We start from the raw sequence: 22,648 nt of genomic DNA, 5'->3' as shown, positions 1-22,648 counted from the left end.
CAGAACCCAGTTATTAAATGTTGACATGCTTAACATTGCTCCTGATAGCAAATTGTAATTTTTGCTACTGACTTCAACATGATGGATTGCTGACATTCCACAAGAGCTTTATTTGTTTGGTTTTTAACTTTTCAGTGCAAGTTTTATTAGAATGAATTGAGTCTTCACAATTCTCATCAGTCTTCTAACTTCCCATTTTGATTCATGTAAGTATTAATCACCACACGCTGTATTAACATAGTTCTTAGAACTTTGTAAACAATCTTGCTGGACAGACTAGTGTTAGGAAGTGGCACTTTATATCTATGCTTAAGATGAAATGGCCATAATTGTAAAATAACAAAACCTAGGCAGAAAATACTTTGAAAAATTAATAGAATCATGGAATAATAACTTTTGTTTGCTTTTGTTTGTTTACAGCTTGCTTACAGTGATCCTGCCAAAAGAATGTGGAATTGTGCGTCACAGTCTATGACTAGATCAATTTTACAAGATAATTTTGAAGAAGCAATCTCTTCTAGTTTCTCACTGCCTGTTCCTCTCTTCTCTGGACCCAAATACTATTTCATATTTGCACTTACTGATTAATGTATGTAAGCAGAAAATGTTCTGAAAAACATACATTTATTTAAATGATAACATAATAGAAAATCTCATTTGAATTTCCAGGTTTGATTTACCCATTCTGTTAGTACACATATTTAAATCCACATCTTTCTACACAAAGACCTGCAAACTGAAGTTTATCATACCCTACAGTAAAGGATTCCAAACACAAGTACTCAGAACCAAACTTAGAGTGGAGAACTAATCAGACTTACATGTCTTTAAACAGAAGAACAAGACTTTTTCCCAAAAGTCTGTTTAAGAGTTTGAAGCACTGATAATTGCAAACAGATCTCTTAAAAATAGGTATATATCATTTTAAAACAACAGGACTGCAAAGCATAATAATTTTGATTTGAAAGGAAAATCATCTCTGCAGAAGTGAATACAAAAATAGGCCAGCACCTCAGTCACTACTAGAACTGTCTGAACTATCAGAAGGTGAACTTTTTTCTTTTCGCCTCTTCTTTTTTTCCTTTTTATGATGTTTTCCTTTCTTAGATTTATTCTTTTTTTCCTTTTCCCTTTCTTTTTTGTGTGGTTTTTGTCTTTTTGACTTTGGCCCATCCTCTTCAGCTGCACTTGATGAGGAAGATCTAGGAAAAAAAGAATATATATACAGATTGATATATAATTAAAGAAAAATAATGCCACAAACATAATGTGGGGGGTTTAATTTCAGTATTTGTATTATGACACAAATTGAATGTGGTGTAGAATTTGTACATCCACTGGAAAGCTTATGATAACTTGGTCTGCATGTTCAATTGAAAGCTGACTTTTCTAATTAGACTATTGTGATAGATAATCAGACTATCTATTTAGACTATTGTGCCAGAAGAGCAGTATGTTTACATTACGTTAAGTAACAAAGGAATAGGCAAGTTGTGTTTTTCAACATTCAAGAAGAAAAGACTGAGTACAGATTGACTGAAAACTGAAAGTATGACAATATGATAGAGCTTCCAGCTTTTAAAATATCTTATGATCAATAACAATGCTATATTAACACCTTTAGACAAATTTTATTGTATTCCTCTCATATGAAATCTAAGAGAAATATATACGACAAATCTGCATGCTCTTGCAGCTGCAGTGATAAGTGACTACATATATCCAAGAGTTAAGATGACAGTAAATGAAAAGTCACGATTATTATACTCAAGAGGGCAGGTTTATGCTATTGTTTATATGGTTATTAATTACTTGCCTGTAAAGACTACAGCCAACAGACTGACTCTTTTCCACTGTCTCTGTAAGTTTAAGCTAGAGCTACTTTATGTAAATAAGGAAGGAGACAAATGCCAATACAACTGGTGCTAAATCCTGTTTGATTATTTCTGAAAAACACCATACTGTGGCCCTAAAATATGTTATACATTTCCTAGTTCTCAATGCTGTCCCTGGGATGTTGTCTCATCAACAGTCCTAATGACTAACCAGTCTATAGTCTCAGCTAAATAGAAAAAAAATTTAAAAAATCAGTCAGCAGGCCAAAACTCAGATTCACAATAGATTTGGGTATTATGGCATTTTCCTTTGAAATTACAGTAACACTTAACTTAGGCTTCTACAGTAACAGTAACACTGAAAGTCAACACATGCTTAGTATAACTATGGAAGTTTTCCTTCTGATAGTTACATGTTACTCAGAGTGTGTGTGTCTACACATGCATGGGTGCACACAGTGAATCTTAGGGTCTTTGAACTGCAGAGAGGTTTCTCTAAGCTCTGGACCAACTCCATATTCCTCCTGACTCACTGTTCTTCTCCCACCACATCTTGCCTAGTGTTGAATAGTCACAGGTAGCACTGGTTTCTCAGACCTGCAGACCTCCAGCTTTCTAGAGCTTCCTACTTCCAAGGTCCCAAATCCACAGCAGAAAGCCTAGGGCTTTAGTGTACCTCAAAGAACAAACAAGTTCTCACCAGAAAACAGGAAGCTTTTTAAACTAAAGATGTACTTGTAAATAAAGTTGCATCAACAGAAGCAGTGCTGTCTGAGAAATAACCCAAATATTAGAAATATTTCTGAAGTTCTATTTTGAAAATAAAACAGGTATGTGATAGACTTACCTTTTCCTTGATCTTTTAAATTTTGTTTTTTCTTTGCTTTTTCGTTTTTGTTTCTTTTTTTCTTCTTCCTCATTTAAATCTATGGATAAAAAGTTACAGTTTACAAAACACTTGTCTAAGTTATGATCAGCATTAAAAGAGTGCCTTCGATAGCAATGTAATATTACCACAAAATGCTTGTTAAAAGTTTTTCTTTCCTTTCCTCCAAATTCTGGTCTAGTATAGTAATTTCAGAAATATTTTGCAGAGTAGCAGAACTTTCCATACAATTTACATTCTAATGACTTTGATCCAAGCACTAAAAATGAAGGAAGTCCTATAAAATGTAGCAAATTTGTGACTTTATATGTTTATATCAGCTTTAGGCTTTCATATCCATTCTTCTGTATTCTAAAAGTCTTGCCCAAGTCTGAAAACAGATCATTTAATTAGAAGGTACAAAAAAAAATTAAAAAATCCCTTAGGCTTACCTCAATTACTTTCATACATCCTCATTTCACACTGCAAAAATAGCTAAGCCATAACTAAGATACATTTGAGTTAACTGTCAACAGTGTCTACAAAAATTGACAGAAGAGTCACCCCTTATTTGGTCAGGTTTGTTTCCTGCCCTGACACTTTATAGCACTGTAGAGCATCTTCACGTTTCACTTACAAGCAATATTTTTATCACACTGGACAAAATTTTTGACTTTAGACTTTTCTATAGCAGTTCAAAAAGTATTTTTGAATTCTTTGAAATGCAAATCCACTACATAAATACACATGACAATGCCAGCTAACAGGACAATACTGGCTTTACAATTTATCCTTAAAACAGATAGCAACTTTTGAGCATTTAATCTTATTTCTATCATACAAATAACTTTCCATAGATTCTGCATGGTAGTGCAGTTATTCGTTTGCTACCATAAATAGAAATTACTGATGCCAGTATGTTCTTGAGTGAAATTTTAAAGAATTCAATGTGAGTTACAAAAAGCAAATTACTTTCGGAGCAATTAAAAACCATGAACAAGAATGTCTGAACAAGCACTCAGTGGTTCTTTTTAAGAAAACGGCGCAAAAATCTTTAGATGAGGCCACCTGAAAATGGCAAAATCCTGCCTAGATAATGGAAAATTAAAGATCCATATCTCCTTACAGTACACATAGCAGCCACAATTCAAGAAAGAACATATAATAAACAGAGTTATTACAAGATCAAGTGAACAGCTCTTTTTCCTGCAGACATCCATCTTCAATCAGTTTAAGGCCAAAAAAACCTCCTTATATCCAAAAGTACATAATGAGAACGCGTTTTTCCAAAGAGACTTGTTCCAGAAAGGAACAGAATGGACTGTTGAAGTACCAACTCAGTACTCCTGACATGCAGACTATCCATTTCTCTTGAAGGGTTCCAGCAAATTACAAGGTTCTCTCTATCCCTTCTCCTTTCTAAATAATATGTATAGTAGGAACTGAATGTGAGCCTGGAATGTGACAGCAATAGAACAAAACATGACATTTCAAGGGGCATAGGGGAGGAATATTCATGTATTTAAAACTTCGTATGATGGAACAACCTCCCCTAAGAAGGAGGGAGGGGAACAGCCTCTTAGGAGTCCAAATTTGAATGAACTCAAGTTATCTGCTAAATAACCCACCTATTCTCTCTCTGACAAACAACCAATGCTCAGACCTTACAAAGAACAGTACTTCTCCAAATATGAATGTTTAAATTCAACTCACTAGCTGTTTCAGTCAAAACACAACTTAGAACCTGGAAACAAATTCAACTGTCATATTTGTTGTTAGTTTTAAGAGCTAGTGCTAACTTTAAGATTTTTAAACTACATGCCATAAACAACATGTCTATGCAATTTTCTTCTAAGCAGCTTCTTAGTAACAGTTTTACAACCTTCTGCATTTAGAAGCCCTTTTTGAGATGTTCCAAATGCGTACAATACTAATTTGCTATGACAGGAATTAATTAAAAAAGATGTCAGTGTAGCAAATCTTTGAAGCCTGAGAACATGAAGTAAAAGACCACCTTTTAAAGCACAGACTGAAAAGAACAGTAGTTATAAAAAAGGATAAAATGGGTGCTCCCACTACCCAATGTATTTATTTAAAAAAAAACCAAAAAAACCCAACAACATCTTACTCTTTTTTTCACGCATGGCTTGCAATCTCTGTAGTTCTTCTTCCTCACTGTCTTCACTGCTAGTGCTGCTAACATCTAAAACAATATCTCTTTGCGGATCTACCCGGAGGAAGTTTCGACATTCAAATGTCAGATGACCAGCTGAACAAAACAAATAATCAGAAAGAAAAAACAATTTACCAAAAACAACAGAAACTAAAGAACATACATTTTAGTATGATTCAGTTTTGAGAAGTGAAAAAATGGTAGGCAGCAATCTGTGAACAAGGAGAGAGAAGGCTTACTCTGAAGAAACCTCAAAGAATTTTGACAGGTTGTCCCTTTAAGAGTGCTTTATGACCTCTCTCTTATATCTAATTTCAAGATTTTGTCCAACCTTTATTTTCCTTTCTTTTTAATAGTCTCAGATCCCTCCTGACGGAATTACCTAAAAGCATGAAGCAAAATATTTAAAAAAAAAACATGGCAAATGTGTTACAGTTACACTTCCTCCTCTAGTATTATAGAAGAATCTTGTTCGCTTATGAGACAATTTTTAAAAACCAATACTTAATACTGACTGAGGTACTACTTGGCTAGTATTTTTAGTTTTCTAGGTTACATCTCAATAATCGTGACCAGAGTTAGAAACCTACAGGAATATAAGACATAGTGAAGGTATGATCTGGGAGAAACTAAGGTAAAGACACTGGAATTCAAGTCATTATTGAAATAAATTCATCTTCATATCAAAATACCTACATCTGAAGACAGAGCTTTTAGGAACATAAATACAGAATGTGTGATTTGACTGCAAGTTTTGTTATCTTCCAGAAACCTTGATATTTACTGCGTGTAGATATGAACCACTAAATCTATATTGATATCCATGCTATGCTGGAAGAACAGATATATAAAGCCATCCATTGACAAAATTTTTTGGAGGCAAAGTCAGCAGTGAAATAAGGAAGCAAGCTTTTCCCCCTCCACCTCCCATAGCATTTATTCAAAAGAGATTAAATCATGCTGTTAAAAGTTCAGCACAATTTACTGCCGAACAGTGCCCACTGCTCCATTGTTCTAAAAGTAAGAGCTAGTGATTAACAGACTAAAATCGTCACTAAGACCAGTCTCCATTCATCAGGAGAGCAACCACAGAGATTGTATGATCAGAGCATAACGAAAAGCATGAGCTAAATTTTAACTACAGAACTTGTGACAGAACTGTTTCTTGAAACACAGAAATGTGTTTTCTTCACACAGAAGATTATACAGATTTTTAACTATTTTTTCTTTTAAAACAGACCTAAGTGGAGCTGAAACACTTGCCTAAGTTTGCAGTGAGACTCAGAAGAAGCATAAATGCTAATCTCAACAGATATCAAAGACCATACATTCAACTCAAAGCTTCTCAAGTACTTGCATTGTAAATGTAGTATATGTGAATAAAATAGCATAATTCACGGGGTTTTTTTCCCTGAGAAAACTCAAGAATTTTCAAACGCAGAAATAGGTGTAAGTAGCTAGATAATGTATAGAAAATAAATTATTTTTTAAAATTTGGTAATTTAAACTGACAAATATCTGTGCCATAAAGGAGACCATTTCTTTCTTATTTCCCCCCACTCTTCAAAAGGCAGTTCCAACATCATAAACTGAAGAAAACACTGTAACTCCATATTGCTTACTACAGACTTACGGTAGCCACACTTTTTGCATCCAGCTCTGATGTTATCCTTATTTCCACCTGAAAGATAAAATTTCATCAGTTAGGGTTTACTAAACAGAACCATCAAGCTTCTTTTAAACCCAGCTTGATAATGTCAATACATAGACAGGAGTGATCCGGATTCAGAGTATTAAGTACACTAAGATGTCTTAAAAAACTTAAAGAAAAGCAAACCAGTGCATTTCTAAGGCCACTTTTCTGTGCATTAGTCTACTGCCAAATTGTCATTTGATTTATTCTGATCTTTCTATTATAATTTTAATAATTATTCTGTCTCTCTGAAGGTTTACGCATTTGTTTTGTTACAGCATGAACACGGTAATAGCTATCTGATATTGCAGCGGTACCTAATTGCACACTACAGGTCTACTTATTAATTCTAGTAGTGCATGGATGCTGACAAACATTCACTGGGAACTCTTAAAAAATTAATATTTTAATTACAAGAACTGTGTTAGAAAGCCAATTTAAAAAAAAAAAAAAAATCACTCCTGAAAAGTGACAAAAGACAGACAAAAGCAATTTTATTTTTTTAAAAAAGCTAAACTAATTGTTAAATTGTTCTGAATCTAGACAACATGATGCCAAATAAAAAGAATTAATGGTGCAAGAAAGCAAATGTGGAATAAAGTGAAGTAACAGAAAAATTCATTAATGCTGCGCAGGAAGGGGGACCAGAATAGCACAAATTTTAGGGACAGCAAGTGTGTGATTTTCTCATCTGATCTCACAGTTAAGCTAAACAGACATAGTAGGTCATGACTCGGGAGAAACCCCAGAGACCTGCTCCCCCAAAATAGATCAATACCCATCATGAAAGTCACAACTGAATTTTCAGAAACAAAGGGTGCCCTTCTATCTTTCAACTTAATGAAACATATAAAAAAGCAACTTTAAAAAACTACATACATTTTATTTAATAACTAGGTAATTTATTTAAATAATTAAGCAAATTCAAGGAGAAATGCATGACAGAAATTAGTGAACCGGAAAGCAGGCACATCAGCTCCATGAATGTAAACTTTCGTTTACTGAGACAAGCACTGCCTTTAGAAAATCCTACTCAAAATAACAAGAGAAACCTTCAAACCCCAGGTTGAAAAAATAACTTAGAAACATCAACAACTCACTGGTCTATGCCCTGAAGAGCACTGGAAAGCTAAGCAATAAGGGTACTTACATTCTATTATGATACAAGGTTTTCTGTGGATCCCAGAACCTTACTATGACAGGTCACCTTCCAGGTCTATAAACTCAGCAGTGTGTAGGTGCTTGTTCTATAACTATCTTTTGAGGAAAACCCATGAGAGGAAAGGAGGTAAGGAACACAGAAGAAAGTCTCAAGAACCAAGGAACAAAAGTACACCTGTGTCTTGCAATGTCATGTCAAAGAAATACTCGAAACAGCATCAGCTTGTCCACTACAGCTCGTGAATAAAATGCAATATCACCCAAGCTACATACTTTGCCTCAGCTTCCTGAAATACTCAGTAAACTTTGGTGCTACTGTGTATCTGACCTGCAGGTAGAGTTGGTACTGCATGGAAGCCAGATCAGTACCATCATGCACACACTGCAAAATCTCCTGTGATATGTGGAGGTGCCATTTGCTAGGATTTCCAAAAGAAACACCCAGCAGATGACAAGAACATTGCCACCAAACACACCAAATTCCTGAGACTGAAGTTTAAATATTAATTAATTAATTTAAATTTTAATAAATAAATGCTATAATAATGCTTTAAATAATAATGTTAGAAGCAGGGGTTTACACAAGGTGAAGTTTTAGATTATTAAATCAAATTACTTGCACAGGTTGCCCAGAAAAGTTGTGGCTCCCCATTCCTGAAAGTGTTCAAGACCACGCTGGACGGAGCTTTGAGCAACCTGATCTAGTAAGTTGTACCTGCCCAAAGCAGGAGGATTGGAACTATACAATTTTTAAAGTCCCTTCCAAAGCACTCCATTCTATGATTCTACAAAGCTTCCTGTTTTCATTCTCTTCTTCCAAGATTTGAATCTTCCAGATTTACAACTGACACAGCAGCAACCACCACTAAGGACCTTACTCATTCAGTAGAACAGAAAGCTGCAAAAAATCTTTGGAAACTTCTGAATGAAAACATGAGATGTCTTCCTCAAGAACCCCTTCTGGAATGGAAGTAAGCTTATTAAGGTCTTCTCTTTTCTCAGGAGAAGCTTACCAAGGCTCAGGCTTATTTAGCTGTTCTTCAACCAAACACTCCTCATGTCTTAGGATCAAGAAATCTTTAAGCAATGGCCATGTGTGGCTAACGTAGACCCAAATACCTCGTATACAGTGCAAGCCTTTCTTCCAGTTCCTGTCTCATTATTCTCGATGGGTCCATTTAAACAATAATACAGTGGGACACAAGCTTTAATCCACAACAAACGACGAGAAGGAAAACCGAGTCTGACAACAACCATTCTTTGGATACAACTTTAAACAAGGTGGCTTATAGTAACGGACACGAGGAACACAGTACTTGGCCTTCTCTCATCCAAAACTCTGCGCGGAGACCCCCGAGGCCTAGAAAGAAGGGACTGTACGAAGGGCTGCGCCCATCAGCGGCTCGCCCGAAGCGCGGCCTCCTCCACGCCATCTCCCTCCCGCGGTCCCCAGGCTGGCTGGCTTGGAATGCCGGCCGTGCAGACCAAAGCAACGCTTCTCCACCGGCACCCCGGGCGGCCTGAAGCAGACACGACAAGCCGCCGCCGCCGCCCCCCTCCCCGCCTCACGCTTACAGCTACGACGCGCAATCGCGCGCACTCCCCGCTTAATTTTCCACCGCCCCGCCGCTTATTTCCCCTTCCCAACACGCCAGCACTGCGGCTAGTCGGTCGCTGTCCCTCCTTCCCCCGCAGATCCGGCGGGGCGCTCTTACCGGGCAGAGCCATATCGCTTCCCTCCGCGGTCCTCGCCCGCCCGGCCGGCGCCCGCAGCGGTTCCTCTCCCCGCCGGAAGGCTTTGCTCGGCGCACTCTCTGACCGTACCACTCGCAGGGAAGACAGGGGACCTCAGTACCTGACGGAAGCCACAGAGAGGGACTGCGGGGACCTGGAGAAGTCTTTCTCAAATGAATTTCTTCCTCAGTGATCCCCTTGGAGACTTTGGCAGGGCACTCATCCCTTCATTCTTCCTCCTGGCTTGGGCAACCTTCTCCCCCACTCCCTTCGCTGCATAAAGGCGCCCAAGATGGCGGGAGGCTCGGGATGGTAGGAAGAGTTGGTGGTAACGGGTAGCTGAGCGTCGAGCCTGGGCAGTTGGTTATCTGCCGGGGCGCTCGTTTCTCGACCATGAGCAACATCTACATCCAGGAGCCCCCCACCAACGGCAAGGTGAGGCCCGCCGCGACAGGGGCTGCTGTGGGCGAAGGGTAGGTGTAGTCAGGGCAGGCCGGGATGGGAGTTACACTGCAGCGTAGGTGAGGGGGCTGCTGGCTGGGGGCTGCTGCTGGGGTGTCTGTACGTGCGTGTTTTCGAGTGAGGGGTGTGAAAGAATTGTATGTTGTGGCGGGGGCAGGAAACAGGTGAGGAGGATGTGCGCTGCATGTGTGTGGTGATGGCTGTGGTTTTTATGTCGGGGTGCTGGTTTGCTTAAAGTTGAAGTGATGCCCTTAAAACCACTGCCTGGGTCAAAGCGCTAGGCGTGCAGTGTGGATAGGTAACACAGAACTGTGCTTGAAGCATTACATTTAATTTTCTCTATTCTTGACTGTATCTTAGCAGAGGCCAAGGAGTGGTGGTAAATGGTGTAACATCGAGTTCGCGACCGGTCACCAGTGGTGTCCCTCAGGGCTCGGTGTTAGGAGTGGTGGTGTTTAATGTCTATGTTGAGGATCTGGATGAGGGGATTGGATGCACCCTCAGTGAATTTGTAGATGACGTCAAGCTGGCTGGGAGTGTTGGTCTGCTGGAGGGTAGGAAAGCTCTGCCTCTGCTCAAAGGGATCTGAACAGGCTGGATCAGTGGACTGTGGGTAATGTCGCCTGCACTTGGGCTACAACAACCACATGCAGCACTCCAGGCTTGGGGAAGACTGACTGGAAAGCTGCTCAGTGGTAAAGGACCTGGGGGTGCTGACTGAAGGAGCTGAACATGAGCAGCTTCTGGCCAGGCAGCCAAGACCAGCGGCATCCTGGCCTGTATCAGCAATAGTGTGGCAGCAGGAACAGGGCAGTGATCACCCCCCTGCACTGGGCGCTGGTGGGGCTGCACCTCCTATCCTGTGTTCAGTTCTGGGCCCCTAACTACAAGAAAGACATTGAGGTGCTGGAGTGGGTCCTGAGAAGGGCAGCGAAGCCGCTGAAGGTTCTGGAGCACAAGCGTGATGAGGAATGGCTGAGGGATCTTGGGGGCGTTTAGTCTTGAGAAGAGAAGGCTGAGGGGGACGTTATTGCTCGCTACAACTAACTGAAATGAGGTTGTAGTGAGGTGGGGATCAGTCTCTTCTCCCAGGTAACAAGTGATAGGACAAGAGTTAATGGCCTCAGGCTGTGTTTGGGGAGGTTTAGGTTGGATATTGGGAGAAATTTCTTCACAGAGAGGGTGGTCAGGCATTTGAACAGACTGCCTAGGGAATGGTGGAGTCACCATTGCTGAAAGCATTCAAAAAGTATGTAGATGAGGCCCTTAGTGACATGGATTACTGATGGTCTTGGCAGTGCAGGGGTAATGGCTGGACTTGGTGATCTTAAAGGTCTCTTCAAACTGAGTTGTTTCTTATGATTCTGTGATTAGGTTCTTAATTTTATTATGAACTCCTGCTGCATTGAATGGTATTACTTGTAAGAAAGGTATATGGTTTTGGAGATTTATGGTATAATTTTTTTCCTTCCACATGTTGTTTCATTATGTAAGTGCTAAAGGGTATCGAAGTATTTATCGTGTCAGATACCAGGTCATTGTCCTTGAAGCCTCATTATACGTATCAGTTCAGAGCTGTATCTGAATAAATAATTTTTTACATTCTGTAGAGGGTGATACAGTTCCTGTAGTACGCATAAAGATAATGCTAAGGAAGATACTCTGCATTATTCCAGCCTCAGGCAAAGGCAAACCCAGTCATGGGATTGCTTTCACTCAAGGACCTGGGTGCACTTGGTGGGTAATGCAAGAAAATGGGGAAGTCTGGTGTGTGCCTCAAGGGGGTTTGATTGTGGGTGAAAATAGTCAATTAATTAAACTTTATGAGGCTGTATAATACTGACTATTGTTCCATGGAGGCTATCTGAATAGATACAGTTCTGGCTAGAATTATATATTTTATATTTTTAGAATATATAGTTCTTATTATATACTATTATATATGCACAATATATGTAATTATACATATTATTATAGTGTTTCTACAATATATAGGCTTTTTTCCTAGAATAGTATTCTGGCAATATAGTCTAAACTAACAGTGTCTACCTGGCACATTTAAATGTCTGTTACTGTTAGGGTATAATGAGTTCAGAAGTATATTTTTTAACTCAGGATATATTCTTTGATAAGTGACTAAGTTACAATAAAACTAATAGTGTATTTATCTATCTTTTCATAGGTTTTGCTGAGAACAACAGCAGGAGATATAGATATAGAATTATGGTCAAAAGAAGCGCCAAAAGCATGTCGAAATTTCATCCAGCTTTGTATGGAAGGTAATGACTGAATGGGATAGGAGTTACTGAAATTATTTCATATGCAATCTTTGTGGGTTTTTTTTTTTAAACAGAGGTCATAATTATGTTTTAAATTTAATATGTCAATAAATTTATTTGTATGTAGAAAATATTAACTAACAGTCAGACAATGTATTTCAAGGTTATTAATAAACCCAGTGGGGAAATATAATTCAAATGGGTTTTCTCCAGTATAACAAATGACAAGTACTAGTGAAAAATTAAATGTCAGAGTCTTGAAAAGGCTTGTTTTCACCAAGTCTCTACAAATATTACTGCTTCTTTAATATTTGTGTGAAATGGCAATGACATGGTATTGAACATGCTCCAAAATTCTCATTTCTGTATCACCATCTTTACTACCTTATAATTTTTTTCATGAGTTCTTCTGATGTTCCCTTTGCTGTAATTTTTGTTGATGGAGGCTCTGTAGTGCTCTTCACTGAAGCAGTGGGTACCAGAATGAGAAGCTCCCTATTGGAAAAACTGTAACAAGAATTTGTGAAGGACCCTGTGCCTTTATGTGCTCTCTAGCTGCTGCTATTATCCCATGTATGCATTTATAAAGTGCTTAAGAGTTCTTTTAGCACTCCTCTATTAAGGAAAAAATATTAGTCTAGGGTTTGTGCCTCCAGCACATATGCAACTTGTTCCATATTTACATCTAATGTGGAGATCTTTTGCAATGGTGAATCAATTTTGTAGTTCTTGGTGAGTGCTAAAAGTTCAGTTGTCCTCAGTGTTAAAGAACTGGGCTTTATTTCCTTTCTGAATTTGTCTGACTGCTGTGTAGGATCCTATGCTTTGTATAATAAATGTGAGGTTTTTTTCTTGTGAGTGTCCTAACATGTAACCATCCATTAATAGATTTATCTTTGCTGCAAGATTTGCAGATCCCGCTTTGTCTTACAGCATCCTGCAGATTTATTTTCAGTTGTTGAAAAACCGAAACAAAAAACCAAAACCCAGAAATCTATGTCAAGTAAAGTTTTCATTCATTTGTTGTCTTATGATCTCATGTCACTTATCTGGATAGACAGATGGATAGATAGATGGATGGAGAGATGGATGGGTATATAGATGAAAGAAAATAACTTAGGAAGCAAAATGTACCACGTGTTTCATTTTGTGAAAATTACCGGTTTAGGTACAGTGTAGGTGGTGAAAGGGAAGACACCTGTGTTCCATTCTGTTGAGTGAACATGTTAATCATTTGCTGTATGGATATGGCTGATGATGTATGTGAGATGTTGGCTGGGATACAGCATAGTAGTTTTAGCTCTTGTTTAAATTGATATAAATTAGTTATCACTCCAGTGATAAAATTTGAAAGCTGAAAAGAAAATAATTCATTTATACCATCTTATTGGTGATTGGAAGTGTTTTTTGAAACAGAAACATATGATATCACTTTTTTTCTTTCTTTTTTTTTTTTTTTCCTTCATAAATGTCACCAGCATTACTCTATAGCTGAGAATAAGGCACACTGAGTGGGACAGTGGAAGAGGAAGGAACCCAGTGGAAATAGCAGAATCCAGTTACAGTACTTGCTTTCTGGAACTTCAGTCTCTGGACATTTATATGAAAGTCTGATTTTGAGACCCGTTTCATGTTTTTAATATCCTTTTCTTTTTTTTTTCTTTTTTGTTTTTTTTTTAGAGTATTACAGTAACACAATATTTCACAGAGTAGTACCTGGCTTTATAGTGCAGGGAGGTGATCCCACTGGTACTGGATCAGGTGGAGATTCAATCTATGGAGCTCCCTTCAAGGTACGTATCTGTATATCTTATGTGTTAATTTTTGGTTATTCTCTATCAGTTGTTCATCCTGCTATGTTAGGTTGTGAGAAAACAAACCTTACATTAGACAGCATCATTATACATGTATAGTACTTATGTTCACATGTTTCTTTGGTATGTTTGAGTATGTCTTTTTAAATCGCGAGATCTTAACTCTGGGTATTCTGATACTATGATAAATGTATAACCTTACTAGTATGAACTTCACATGTTCATGTGGGGCAAGGAAGAGTGAAGAGATAAGTGTTGATCTGTGGCAAACTCCGATGCAGAAATGTACATTGTTTACACGTATTGTCTCTCATTTAGCAAAGATCTTTGAATGTTGTTTGTGTGTTCGTTAATATTACTGATATTAGCATGGCTCATCTCTTGACCAGGAGGCTGAGATCCTGAGTGAAGCTACACATGCACAGCAGCTGTGTCCTGTTCTGCCTGATTGTTTTATTTCAGATGGGGCTGGCACCTTTAACTCATGATGAAATCTGCATAGCCTGTGTCTGGGCCTTCTAGCTCCCTGCTGCCAGAGTAGGCTCATAACATGAATGTTAAGTTTGTGGAAGGGGCTGCTACCTGATCAGAGAATAGGAAAAATTATTACCAATATTGTAGAAGTGCCACTCCTTAAAATTAATGTATCTCAATATTGCAGTTTTTAGAACCATTATATTAATGGTATTTAATGGTATTAGTATGTAACTCAGCACTTCAGCTTTGCTTTGAAAGTAATCGTGTTCTATCTCTTATAGTCCAGAAAATGTTCTTCCTATGAATTCTTGCAATTCTATGTTATTGCAACCTGTAACTGAGCTTTCAATTATTCTACAGGAATTAGAATTTTTGCCTAAATACAGTGGTTAACAAGAATAGTGATTTTACATGTAAGAAATGTAGTTACTTTTAGAAATTCCTTGGGTTTTCTAAATATTGGGGGGATAATAATTCCAATAAAAATAATGAATAACGATTGTTATGCAGTGATTGGAAAAAGAGAAAGTTAGTAAAACAGAACTTAGAATTTTATTACTGATATGTTTCTATTATTGCTATACTAATTTCTAATTTTTTTATTTCAGTGTTTGTTGGATACATGTTTACAGTTTCTTTTGAAACAAGTTTGTTCACTTGTTCGCATTATTATAGGCACTAAGAACGAAAAACATTGACTAAAAATAATCTCTGCTGAAAACAGAAGTTTTTAAATATAATTTTGTCATGAAGTTTCAAAAGACTTTAGCTTTATTACTGTCTGAAATAAAATTAACAGCAAATATTCTCTGTGTGCATATTGATGTAAATAAGATGTAGCTAAAGAAGTGGAAAAAATATTTTCATACTTAAATCGCATTCTTTTCTCTCTGTCTTTCCCAGGATGAGTTCCACTCGCGATTGCGGTTTAATCGAAGAGGACTTGTTGCTATGGCAAATGCCGGGCCCCACGATAACGGGAGTCAATTTTTCTTTACATTGGGTCGTGCAGATGAACTTAACAACAAGCATACAATCTTTGGAAAGGTCTGCTATACAGGCTAAAGTGCTAGCTTGAGTGTGACAGAAACTACTATGAGTTTCTCTGTGTCCAAAGGCTATTTTAGTGTTGTCTGTTGCTACATACATTTGAAATTTATTTCACTGCTTTCTAAGCTCTTTCTGTTCTCTGTGTTTCCCATGTGTACTAGAAATGTTCGTATGGGTTTTTCCCATAATTATCTACTTTGCTGTTGTTATTCTTCTAAATTATATTTTTGTGTTGTGCTTTCTTTGGATAATCTTTCAAATATTACTTTGGCTCTGTCTTACTAATCCGTTCATCTAATACTAGTGACATTTTAGAAAATTTTGATTGTAATTCCAATTACCCAAGAAAAACAAGAAAATGAAAAGCATGAGATGAATTTACCAGTGGTGATATAGTTGGAAGAAAATAAGCCAACTATTTTTTTTTTCACAGTGTCTTTTATTTTCTTGTTCAACAGCTGACACTAAGAATTTGACATGTTCTCCTGCATGCGCTCTCACACATTAAGGTTTAGATACCTACCTGTTATCCTTCAACTTTGGCAGTTAAATTTAAAAAAACGAAACCTTTGTACATTGTACCTGCTGCCTTCAGAAGTCTTACATGCTTACAACATGTAACGCAGAGATATTTCCTATATCATTTGTATTTTCAAAATTCTTTACATAATAATTGCCTAGCATACTGCAGAATAATTAATGAAAATTATAGGTGAGACCTTTCGAACTTCTTTTTGCAAACTTAACAGGTTACAGGGGATACAATATATAACATGTTGCGCCTGGCTGAAGTAGAAGTTGACAAGGAAGAGAGACCTCTCAGTCCACACAAAATAAGAAGCACTGAGGTGAGTATGCTGTGGTCTGAAATTTGAATTTGTAATATTAATTTGTTCATTGTGTTCAGAAAACAGTGTTCTAGTATGAAAATTGGCATGGATTTATATATATTGTTTTAAAATATGGAACCATTTAACAAAACACATACTGAAGATTACTCTTTTTTAACAGGTTTTGTTTAATCCTTTTGATGATATTGTTCCAAGACCGAATAGAAAACTGAAGAAAGACAAACCAGAAGAAGAAACTAAAAAGTCCAAAGTGAAAGGCACAAAGTAAATATATGCAACATAAGTGGTGGTTAATTTTCTTTCACATTTAATTTGCAGCTTGGTAATTTTCTCTTTCTGGTTTCGAAACACAATGCTTTTCCAAGATGTACAGAGGAATGTTCTGTAATTTAGCAAAACCTACTTCCCTGTTGCAGAGATGATAAGGAATCGCACTGACTGAAGTGATTATTGCTGCATCAGCTGAGCTGTACCTGTTTCATGCATGCTGATAGTTTTTTGTATAAGAGAGGAAAAGGTAGCTTAAGCCTTTCCCATGGACAAGAATATGCAATAACTCTTTTGTGACCGAGATGATGCTGAAGTTAATATGTATTAGTAAGTAGGCTGTCGCTCAATTCTTTGAAATTTTTGAACTTGTTTTATCAGCTATCACTTCTCTTCCACTAAAACACTTAGCAAAAAGCATTTTGACATGAGAAATTTCTGTTTCTGTGAATTAAATTTGGTAGTCATAAACATGCAATGAAAAGTGTAATTGGTACATTTAGCAGGAAAAAAAGGGTTATTTTTTTTTAAATTGCATATAGTATGAAAGTAATACATTGAAAGTTTATGGAATATTATTAAGATAGTATGTAAAGATTTACTAGAATGTGTGTTTTCTCTCTTAAAGAAATTTTAACCTGCTTTCGTTTGGGGAAGAAGCTGAAGAAGAAGAGGAGGAAGTCAGTAGAGTTAGTCAGGTATCATACCAAATCATCCCTATTTTTCTTTTTGACTGAAGATTATCTTTTTTGCATGTCTGTGAAAAGCTCTGAAGTTTTTAATCTTGTTCTTATGTTTGAGTTTTGAACAGTAATGCTAGAAATTATATCAGGATTTATGATTCTACACTTAGAATCATAGAATCATGGAATAGTTAGGGTTGGAAAGGACCTCAAGATCATCTAGTTCCAACCCCCCTGCCATGGGCAGGGACACCTCACACTAAATCATCCCACCCAAGGCTTCATCCAGCCTGGCCTTGAACACTGCCAGGGATGGAGCACTCACAACCTCCCTGGGCAACCCATTCCAGTGCCTCACCACCCTAACAGGAAAGAACTTCCTCCTTATATCCAGTCTAAACTTCCCCTGTTTAACTTTTAACCCATTACCCTTTGTCCTGTCACTACAGTCCCTGATGAAGAGTTCCTCCCCAGCATCCCTATAGGCCCCCTTCAGATACTGGAAGGCTGCTATGAGGTCTCCACGCAGCCTTCTCTTCTCCAGGCTGAACAGCCCCAACTTTCTCAGCCTGTCTTCATACAGGAGGTGCTCCAGTCCCCTGATCATCCTCGTGGCCCTCCTCTGCACTTGTTCCAACAGTTCCATGTCCTTTTTATGTTGAGGACACCAGAACTGCACACAGTACTCCAGGTGAGGTCTCACAAGAACTTTTAACATGTTGAAAAAATAGAGTTTTTTAACTTGTACCTTAAATGAATATGAGCTGGCAGTGTGCGCTCGCAGCCCAGAAAGCCAACCGTATCCTGGGCTGCATTAAAAGGAGCGTGACCAACAGGTCGAAGGAGGTGATCCTGCCCCTTTACTCTGCTCACCTGGAGTATTGTGTGTAGTTCTGGTGTCCTCAACATAAAAAGGACATAGAACTGCTGGAACAAGTCCAGAGGAGGGCCACGAGGATGATCAGGGGACTGGAGCACCTCCCGTATGAAGACAGGCTGAGGAAGTTGGGGCTGTTCAGCCTGGAGAAGAGAAGGCTGCATGGAGACCTCATAGCAGCCTTCCAGTATCTGAAGGGGGCCTATAGGGATGCTGGACAGGGACTCTTCACTAAGGACTGTAGTGACAGGACAAGGGGTAACGGGTTAAAACTTAAACAGGGGAAGTTTAAATTGGATATAAGGAGGAAATTCTTTCCTGTGAGGGTGGTGAGACACTGGAATGGGTTGCCCAGGGAGGTTGTGAGTGCTCCATCCCTGGCGGTGTTCAAGGCCAGGTTGGGTGAAGCCTTGGGTGGGATGGTTTAGTGTGAGGTGTCCCTGTCCATGGCAGGGGGGTTGGAACTAGATGATCTTGAGGTCCTTTCCAACCCTAACTATTCCATGATTCTATGATTCTAAGTGGGATTGCTGTGGGGAAAATAGTACATTGTCATAACTAAATATTGCACTATTGTAAACTGTTCACATTCACAGAACTAGGGTTGCATAGGTAGTCTGAATTAATTTTCCTTAACTGAATTTGCCTTTTAAATATGACTAGTTTAAAAATTTCTTAAAAAAACAGTCATTCTGATTTCTACTGCTGAGCAAATTATTTCTTGAGAGCACTATGGTTTGGCTACTTACCTGTTTCAGGTAATGATCAGACTACATCATGGTGAGTTTTGTACCACATGGTGGAAAAGTGGTCTTCAGGATTTAATTAAAAATGTGAAAGACAACAGTGAATAATGGTGGTCAATATTATAGTGAGATGGTTATCAGTCAGGATAGTAGAGGATTATCACAACAGTAGTTTTTAACTTGATGCTCCTGTTCCCGGAACTCCTCTGTTCTGCTGTTAAAAGTGTTTATACCTATTGATTAAGCTAAAGCTAACATGAAATAAATTACCTTTTTCTTATCATTACCTTTGTCATCATCTATTCCCTCAAACACTGGAACTGATAATACCTCTTTCTTTTTTTTTTCTTTTCTTTTTCTACAGAGCATGAAGGGAAGAAGTAAAAGTAGTCATGATCTGCTGAAGGATGATCCACATCTAAGCTCAGTTCCTGCTGTCAAAAGGTTAATATGTGATTTCCAGTTTCCAGAACAGCTTTACTTTCAGGATGTTAGATCTGATTAGCATCATGCATACTCATTTTTTGTCTGCCACTGTTTAAGAAATTAAGAATTGGCAGTGCTGGATCTGACCAAATGTTCCTCCAACCCACTATGCTGTCACCAGCACTGGCCATCAGTGGATGCCCAACAAAGAATAAAAGCAGGGCAAGCATAATGTTTAATTGAGCAGTCTACCCATCCTCCAGCTACTTTCAGCTCAGGGGACTGTCAGAGTTCGATGTGGTTCATCTATTTAATAATCCTTAAGAGATCTCTCATCAAAGTACTTCCTCAGTCTCTCATGATTTTGTTTCTATTCACAGCTTTATGTCTGCTGGAGTAAAAATTACTCTTCTTTTTCTTCTGAACCTGGCAGCTACTGGCATTATTTAATAAATACTAATCTTTACTGGATTGCTGCATGAAGCAGGGAGCAGTCAGTCTCTTTATACTTTTCTTTACCACAATCCGTACTTAGGCCCCCTTTTGTAGCCTAAACTTCTGAAGCCTACTCAACTTTTCTCCCCACAGAAGTTGTTTGTACTTTTTGTTATTATTGCTCTTGCAAACCTTGGTTCTGTCCTAAAATTAGGTGAATCTTAAATCTATATGCTTGCATAAAGATATTTGGCTTTCTTCTCTCTTTCTTTTTAAACTTCTGATCTGCTTTTTTAAAACAGTGTTGAGCGTTGAGCTGAGACAACTCCATGAAAATACATCAGCTCCGAGAATTTGCTTATCATAGAATAGTTTGGGTTGGAAGGGACATTTAAAAGTCATCTAGTCCAATTCCCCTTGCATTTGTGAGCAGGGACATCTTCAACTAGGTAAGGTTGCTTAAAGCCCTGTCCAACTTGACCTTGGATGCTTCCAGGGATGGGGCACATACGACCTCTCCAGGCAACCTGTTCCAGTGTTTTTACCACCCTAATTATGGCAACAGGCCCTACTAAAAAGTCTGTCCCTGTGAAAGGGCACAATAAAGTATCACTGGAGACTTATTTTCCACACTGGCGAACCCCAACTCCCTCAGCCTTTCTTCATAGGAGAGGTGTTCCACCTCTCTGATCATTTCCATGTCCTTCCTCTGAACCTGTTCCAGCAAGCCCATGTCTTTTCTGTACTGAGAACTCCAGAACTGGATGCAGTACTCCAGGTGGGGTCTCACGAGAGCAAAGTAGAGGGTAGAATCACCTGTGCTGACCTGCTAGTCACGGTTCTTTTGATGCAGCCTGTCATATGTTTAGCTTTCTGGTCTGCAAGCGCATACTGCTAGCTCATGTCCAACTTTTCATCCACTAGTGCTAGTCCTTCTCCACAGGACTGCTCTCAATCTCTTCATCCCCCAACCTGCATTGATACCAGGGAGTTGCTTCAACCCAGATGCAGGACCTTGCATTTTGCCTTGTTAAATCTCCTGAGGTTCACACGGGCCCACTTCTCTGTTTTGTCCAAGTCCCTCTGAACAGCATCTAATCGCTCAGGTATGTCAATTGCACCACTCAGCTTGGTGTCGTCTGCAAACTTGCTGAGGGTGCACTCAATCCCACTGTCTGTGTCATTAGTGAATTTATTAAACTGTACTGGTATGGACCCCTGAGGGACACATCGTGATCAGTCATGGTCAGCTGTAAGCAGCTTGTTCTGGCTGTAGAAGTCCTTTTCTTCACGTGCGTAGCTTTACTTTTATCTACCAGATTTCATCTGTCATTTTGTTTTCTTCTCAAACACGTCCGTCTTCAATTCTTCAGTCTACTCTTGGCTTTGCCATCCTGCATAACTTAATATTACCAAAACACTCGATGACCTGGCTGTTTGCCTGTCTTGTTACTGAGCTCACTGAACAGGTTAAGCTCCCACATGGTCTACCGTGGGTATACGCTAGTGGTCTCCTTCACTGCAAGAAATGATTGTTTTCTTCTAACTTTTTTTCCCTATTACTTGTCTTTTTATTCATGCATAGACTTACCCAGGACTAGTTGGTTTCCTTAAAACATTTTGGTCAGAGATTCTGTGTGAGTCCAAATAGATCAGAGAGATCATCCACAACCACGTATAGCCCCTTCAAAACACTCCCAGAGGTTATTGGTAAGGCAGTTCCCTGTATAGCCATGTCACAAGTTCCAAATAGAAGTAGGCCGTTTAACTCTTACTCTGGCTTCTACTTGTTCTGGACTGACACCAGAATTACAGATCTGAATGAATGCATTCTAAATTCTTGCTTTATAAATTGGGGGGAGAGGCTTGGTTTTGTTTCTGTTTTGTTTGGAGTTTTTAAATTATCATCTTTTAAGTAATACTTCCTCAGAGAGTTATCTGAATTAATTTTTAAAATTATTGCAATTGATTCTAACAAATTTATAATTTCTTTGATCTGGATTACTTCCTTGACTTTAGGGACTCCTGTAATTCCTTGCTTTGTTTCTCTACTGTAACTTTTTTTTTGACAGTGTGATGGAAGAATCTTCAAGGGTCTTCATTATTAGTTTGTGACAGTTAATAGTGGATATGTTAGCCTCAGTATATTCACATAGATTCCTTTTTTTAATGCATTAAACTGTAGCTGTATAACAAATTAAAAATTTTACTTTAAACTTAATTATTACTATAGTGCAAGTTAAACATGCATATACAAAGAAGACTTTCCAAAATATAGAACATTTGCAATGAAATACTAGAAATAGCTTGATACATGAGATCAAAAAGCATGAATTTTAAGTGAGTTCTTTGTGGGTTTTTTTCCTAGCTGTATACATTAGTGTTTTCTCTGGATGGCTTAAGATATGGTTAAAATTTGTCTGTTGTATGGAAGTGTAGTTTTATCCTGTGTTTTTAAACATCTCTAATTAGAAGATATTAAAACAGTCAAATGATAAAAAATAGTATTAAGGGATAATTTTAAGATGACTATGAGGATGATATAAATGACTAGGTTGACTAAAATTTCAAGAAGGTAACCGAACAATTTTTTTTTTAATATAAGAACTGGGTTTTAAAACACTATTTTAGATCTCTGGTACTTCAAAATAGTTACGATTATTTTTCTTCTTTTAGTGATACAGCAAGTGAAGAAGGGGATGTGAGTGAAGTAAGTAACATCTTTTTACAATGGGACTTGTTTTTTACACTGTGTGAATTAAATTTCCATAGGGGAACAAATGCTACTGTAGAGGTTTCTGAAAACTAGCTCAAATCATA

At 38.1% G+C, this 22,648-nt stretch overlaps 2 protein-coding genes across 2 annotated transcripts in view; one reads left to right on the top strand and one right to left on the bottom strand.

Annotated features, from left to right (window-relative positions):
- Window positions 1-605: 605 nt before the first annotated feature.
- On the bottom strand, window positions 606-9,536 carry SREK1IP1 (SREK1 interacting protein 1). The gene is made up of 5 exons (XM_065662356.1): window positions 9,443-9,536; window positions 6,507-6,554; window positions 4,829-4,969; window positions 2,683-2,761; window positions 606-1,202 (listed from the first exon to the last, which is right to left on the bottom strand). The coding sequence occupies exons 1-5, from the start codon at window positions 9,453-9,455 to the stop codon at window positions 1,013-1,015; spliced, it is 471 nt and encodes a 156-aa protein (XP_065518428.1). The 5' UTR covers window positions 9,456-9,536; the 3' UTR covers window positions 606-1,012.
- CWC27 (CWC27 spliceosome associated cyclophilin) overlaps window positions 9,448-22,648 on the top strand; it is a 127,392-nt gene continuing 114,191 nt past the window's right edge. The window contains exons 1-9 of the mRNA XM_065662354.1: window positions 9,448-9,896; window positions 12,106-12,202; window positions 13,883-13,995; window positions 15,397-15,540; window positions 16,293-16,391; window positions 16,555-16,658; window positions 17,290-17,359; window positions 19,332-19,411; window positions 22,505-22,538. Of these exons, the coding sequence (XP_065518426.1) occupies window positions 9,855-9,896; window positions 12,106-12,202; window positions 13,883-13,995; window positions 15,397-15,540; window positions 16,293-16,391; window positions 16,555-16,658; window positions 17,290-17,359; window positions 19,332-19,411; window positions 22,505-22,538 (783 nt within the window). The 5' untranslated portion in view covers window positions 9,448-9,854. The remainder of the gene's footprint in view (window positions 9,897-12,105; window positions 12,203-13,882; window positions 13,996-15,396; window positions 15,541-16,292; window positions 16,392-16,554; window positions 16,659-17,289; window positions 17,360-19,331; window positions 19,412-22,504; window positions 22,539-22,648) is intronic.

This window comes from Lathamus discolor, chromosome Z (assembly GCF_037157495.1).
Source record: "Lathamus discolor isolate bLatDis1 chromosome Z, bLatDis1.hap1, whole genome shotgun sequence".
Taxonomy (NCBI): domain Eukaryota; kingdom Metazoa; phylum Chordata; class Aves; order Psittaciformes; family Psittacidae; genus Lathamus; species Lathamus discolor.
Note: the sequence above shows the minus strand (reverse complement) of the source record. Positions and strands in the feature narration are given on the sequence as shown.